Source organism: Bison bison, unplaced genomic scaffold (assembly GCF_000754665.1).
Source record: "Bison bison bison isolate TAMUID 2011002044 unplaced genomic scaffold, Bison_UMD1.0 scf7180017864078, whole genome shotgun sequence".
NCBI lineage: Eukaryota > Metazoa > Chordata > Mammalia > Artiodactyla > Bovidae > Bison > Bison bison.
This window is the reverse complement of record NW_011494650.1, coordinates 151,906-156,369: the sequence shown is the minus strand read 5'-3', so window position 1 is coordinate 156,369 and position 4,464 is coordinate 151,906. Positions and strand designations below refer to the sequence as shown.

Here is a 4,464-nt window from a genome sequence, read left to right as displayed (position 1 = left end):
GAAAGACTCCTCCCACTTCTCCAGGAGACCCCTCTCCGAAAGAAAGAAAGATGTATCTTGCTGGAGACTCCCTGCCGGGTAGCCTTGCCCACCCAATCCGCGGCCCCTCTGCTAGAGAGCAGCCTCGCCGCTAGACCCGCGCCGGGTCTTAAGTGCAGCGCCGGCCGGTCTAACTCAGTGCGCTTGCGTAGAAGGCCGGGAGCGCGGGAGGAGCTACGGGCGACCTCCATAGAACTACAAGTCCCGGTGTGCATTGCGGCGGCGGCGGCCCTTGGCCGGAAGGTTACGGGCTCTCGGCCCCACCCCGGAAGATAAGGTGGCTCTGTAGGGCCGTGTCCCCTCTTTGGGCCGCGCTCTGCACCAGGTAGGACGTGTTGGTGCTATCCGGAGCCATCCGGCGCCCCCCCGTCGTTCTAGGCTCCGCTAGGGACCCTAGCTGACTCTGGAAAAAGCGCCGGGGGCGTACGGCTGGGGCTGGGGACACGGAGGATCCTGAGGGCGGGAGGAGGAGCCAAGGGAGCGGGGCCCCTGAAGCCCGGTGGTGGGGATGCCAGGGCCGAACGGCTGCTGACTGTGAGCTTCCTTCAGGTCGCCGCCATGGGCCGCGTGATTCGTGGGCAGAGGAAGGGCGCCGGCTCCGTGTTCCGCGCACATGTGAAGCACAGAAAAGGCGCCGCGCGCCTACGCGCCGTGGATTTCGCCGAGCGACACGGATATATCAAGGGCATCGTGAAGGTTCGGGGCGTGGGCCGGGACGGGTTGGGGCGCGGGGCGCCCAGCGGGACCCCCAAGCCGCTCACGCTGCCTCGACCCGCAGGACATCATCCACGACCCGGGCCGCGGAGCGCCCCTTGCCAAAGTGGTTTTCCGGGATCCGTACCGTTTTAAGAAGCGGACAGAGCTGTTCATCGCTGCTGAGGGCATCCACACCGGCCAGTTTGTGTACTGTGGCAAGAAGGGTGAGCTCCGCGCCGAGGTGAAAGGTCTTGATGGGGAGGGACTTGCGGGGCCTGGCGGTTTACAGCTTGGGTCCAGGCAGGAACGTTAAGGCTGCAGTCTTCACTTGGGGACACCTGCTTGGCCAGGCGTCCCGGTGAGTGCTCAGAGAGCTGTGGGAGGAGGCTGGCCTTGGTTTTGGCAAGCAGTGGTGAGGACATACCACCTTTCTCTTGCAGCCCAGCTCAACATCGGCAACGTGCTCCCGGTGGGCACCATGCCTGAGGGCACCATCGTGTGTTGTCTGGAGGAGAAGCCTGGTGACCGAGGCAAGCTGGCAAGAGCCTCTGGAAACTATGCCACAGTCATCTCCCACAACCCTGAGACAAAGAAGACGCGAGTGAAGCTGCCTTCGGGCTCCAAAAAGGTCATCTCCTCTGCCAACAGAGCTGTGGTCGGTGAGTGGAAGGCAGCGGTTGTATGCTGTGGGTCTCCTGTGGACAGCCCGCAGCCAGACGGGCCAGGAACCCAGCTGTCTGCTTCACTCAGGGAGCTTTTTAAGCTTGAGCACAATATGTGGTCTAATTCGGGATACTTGTTAAGTGAGTGCAAGTAGTGCCTGTTTAACTCCTGGTTGGGTGTTGAATGAGAGTAGGTTCAACATGCTGGACTTAAAGTAAAGGCAGGCTTAGTTGCACTCTGGGATAACCTGGATTTAGGTGATCTTTGCTTTTGTGGGCCACCTAGTTAAAGCCACAAAGTGTGTTGAAATGCATGTACTCAAGTTTGTTGGCTGTTTGACAACGTCTTTGAATCCGTGTGGCAAATCCAGTCCTGCTTGGGGGAGACTCTTGAGGGTGTGCTCACAGAATAAGCAGAACAATGGCAGAGAAGTGGTGGGCCAGGTCAGCTGTCCTCTTTGGGGTGGGGAGGAGCCTAGTGCCAGACCCTGCAAAGGGGAGGGCTTCTGAAAAGCTGTGGCTCAAGGTGGGCATTCCAGACGATGTGAGTAAAGCCCTGGTTTAGCTACCCTGTAGCTGAAGAAACTATCAGCCAACAGGCTGTGTGTGTTAGTCGCTTAGTCGTGTCTGACTCTTTGCAATCCCATAGGATTTCCTCTGTCCATGGAATTCTCCAGGCAAGAATACTGGAGTGGGTTGCCATTCCCTTTTCCAGGGCTTCTTCCCAACCCAGGGATTGAACTTGGGTATACTGCATTGCAGACAGATTCTTTACTGTCTGAGCCACTGGGGAAGCCCTAGCTGACAGGCTGTTGCAGGATTTACTGCTTGGTGATGGTTTCCAGGCATTTTTGAGGCTCCTGGGATCATGTGATCCTGAACGACACATGGTGGTGGGGCACTGGCAAGGACACACCAGGGGATGCTCTGCCTGAGGGGAGTGTCCCCCAGCGCTGGGTGGGGTGGGTGATACATCTCCCTGAGTCTCCTGGTCTCCAACAGGTGTGGTGGCTGGAGGTGGCCGCATTGACAAGCCCATTCTGAAGGCCGGCCGTGCCTACCACAAGTATAAGGCAAAGAGGAACTGCTGGCCACGGGTGCGGGGTGTGGCCATGAACGTAAGTAGCCCAGAAGTGGACAGTGGGGTCAGTATTCAGTGTATGAGGCCTGTGAGACTGGGTGGACAAGTTCCTTCCTGGAGTGTCTCCTCTTGATGGTGGGAGATCTGTGGTTTGAGGTAGCTGACAGTTTGTAAGCACAGGCCGGGTTGAATCTGCCGGTTCCCAAGCCCTCCTGAGGTAGATGAGGGTCAGCCCCACCTCACCATCACCTCCTTCTTCCTGCAGCCTGTCGAGCATCCCTTCGGAGGTGGCAACCACCAGCACATCGGCAAACCCTCTACTATTCGCAGAGACGCCCCTGCTGGCCGGAAAGTGGGTCTCATTGCTGCCCGCCGGACAGGCCGTCTCCGGGGAACCAAGACTGTGCAGGAGAAGGAGAACTAGGGCTGTGGCTCAATAAAGCTTGTTTCTTTTCACAACTGAGCTGTGTGTTTCTGGTTTCAGAGGGAAGGGTCCCCTCTCCGAGGAGTGCCCTGTGCACCAGGGAACAGTGGAGGCTCTGGGGGGTGAGGCTGCTGGGGTGCTTCACACCTTGGCTCTTGTAAAACGCACCCACCCCCTCCCCCCGCCCCCAACACATACAGCAGAGAATCCCACTCGCAAGGAATGTAACCTCCATGTCTCCTGTTTATTACCTTCAACTTGTCTTGAGGGTCTGGGTGCTACTGGGTGTGAGTGGTGCCCGTGGTGCCACAGGCTGAGGGCCAGGGTGTTCTGTCCTGCAGTGGAAGGACCAGACGGGCTTCCTTTTTTGTCATAGCTCACCTGCACCTTGTCTGGAACTTAAATGATAGACTGGTCAAAGCTGATAGGGCCATGCTGGCTTGGGCACCAATGTGGGTTGGGGGCCCATAAGTGACAGGACCACGTGCTTCCACAGGCCAGCTAGAGTGCCCTGCCCCCGGTGGATCTGCTTGTGAGCTGGTGTGAAAGCAAGAGCTGCAAGCCACTGTGGGTAACTGACCACAGGAGGGACTGGTAAGCAGACGGGTAAGGTAATGGTAAGGGTACAGTAAGGGTGGGTGGTGGGTGGCTGGCTGAGGAAGGATCCCCTCAGTAGCCTGGGTGGAGGGCACTGGCAGCCACCTTCCTAAGTGGCACACAGCAGCTGGTCATCTTGGCTGTCTTGGGATGCTGTGCGGCAGGGCCCCTCGGTAACGGTGCCACTGGTTCCAGGTGGCTCCGTGTTCTCATGGTCCATGCCTCTGCTAGTGTGAACTTCAGTGTTGGTCTTGCCTTTCTGGGGCCCCACCTGCCCTCAGCCACCCACACCCAGACAGTGACCCTTTGTTGCTGACACCTCTGTCACGAGAGGACTGTAAGCTTCTTCCTGGAGAAAAGGGCACTGCGCATGTTTGCCAGGACATAACTTGCTTTACTGGGTAAAGCCTGGGGCTTTGTCCAGGGGGCTGGCAACAGGGAGGGTTTGCTCCAAGAGCATTAAGGCCCCATTTACAGGCATTGGTGCTGGGGGCAGAGGTTTAAAACAAGGGCTATTCTGACCAGTATGTGTGTGTTAGTCGCTCATTCATGTGTGAATCTTCATGACCCCATGGACTGTAGCCCCCCAGGCTCCTCTGTCCATAGGCTTTTCCAGGCAAGAATATGGGAGTGGGTTGCCATTCCCTTCTCCAGGGGATCTTCCCAACCCAGGGATGAAACCTGCTTTGCAGGCAGATTCTTTACTGTTTAGGCCACCAGGGAAGCATTTTCATTTTCTGAGTGATCACATGGCCCTGAAGAAGGGTGTACTTTTCTGCCTTTCAGTTCAGTCGCTCAGTCATGTCTGACTCTTTGTGACCCCACGAACTGCAGCACACCAGGCCTCCCTGTCCATTACCAACTCCCAGAGTCCACCCAAACCCATGTCCATCAAGTCGGTGATGCCATCCAGCCATCTCATCCTCTGTTGTCCCCTTCTCCTGCCCTCAACTTTCCCAGCATCA

At 57.6% G+C, this 4,464-nt stretch overlaps 1 protein-coding gene across 1 annotated transcript; it reads left to right on the top strand.

Moving 5' to 3' along the window:
* Positions 1-277: 277 nt before the first annotated feature.
* Positions 278-2,937, top strand: RPL8 (ribosomal protein L8). The gene is made up of 6 exons (XM_010837556.1): positions 278-364; positions 589-735; positions 818-959; positions 1,176-1,394; positions 2,400-2,515; positions 2,744-2,937. Exons 2-6 carry the CDS (start codon positions 598-600, stop codon positions 2,900-2,902), a joined length of 774 nt encoding a protein of 257 aa, XP_010835858.1. The 5' UTR covers positions 278-364; positions 589-597; the 3' UTR covers positions 2,903-2,937.
* The last annotated feature ends 1,527 nt before the right edge of the window (positions 2,938-4,464 follow it).

What these genes read in the sequence shown, in the direction of transcription:
- RPL8 (XM_010837556.1), top strand. Translation starts at nt 598, where the DNA reads ATGGGCCGCGTGATTCGTGGGCAGAGGAAGGGCGCCGGCTCCGTGTTC. An exon ending in ATATCAAGGGCATCGTGAAG is followed by an intron (nt 736 to 817) that starts GTTCGGGGCGTG and finishes CTCGACCCGCAG; the next exon opens with GACATCATCCACGACCCGGG. An exon ending in TGTGTACTGTGGCAAGAAGG is followed by an intron (nt 960 to 1,175) that starts GTGAGCTCCGCG and finishes TTTCTCTTGCAG; the next exon opens with CCCAGCTCAACATCGGCAAC.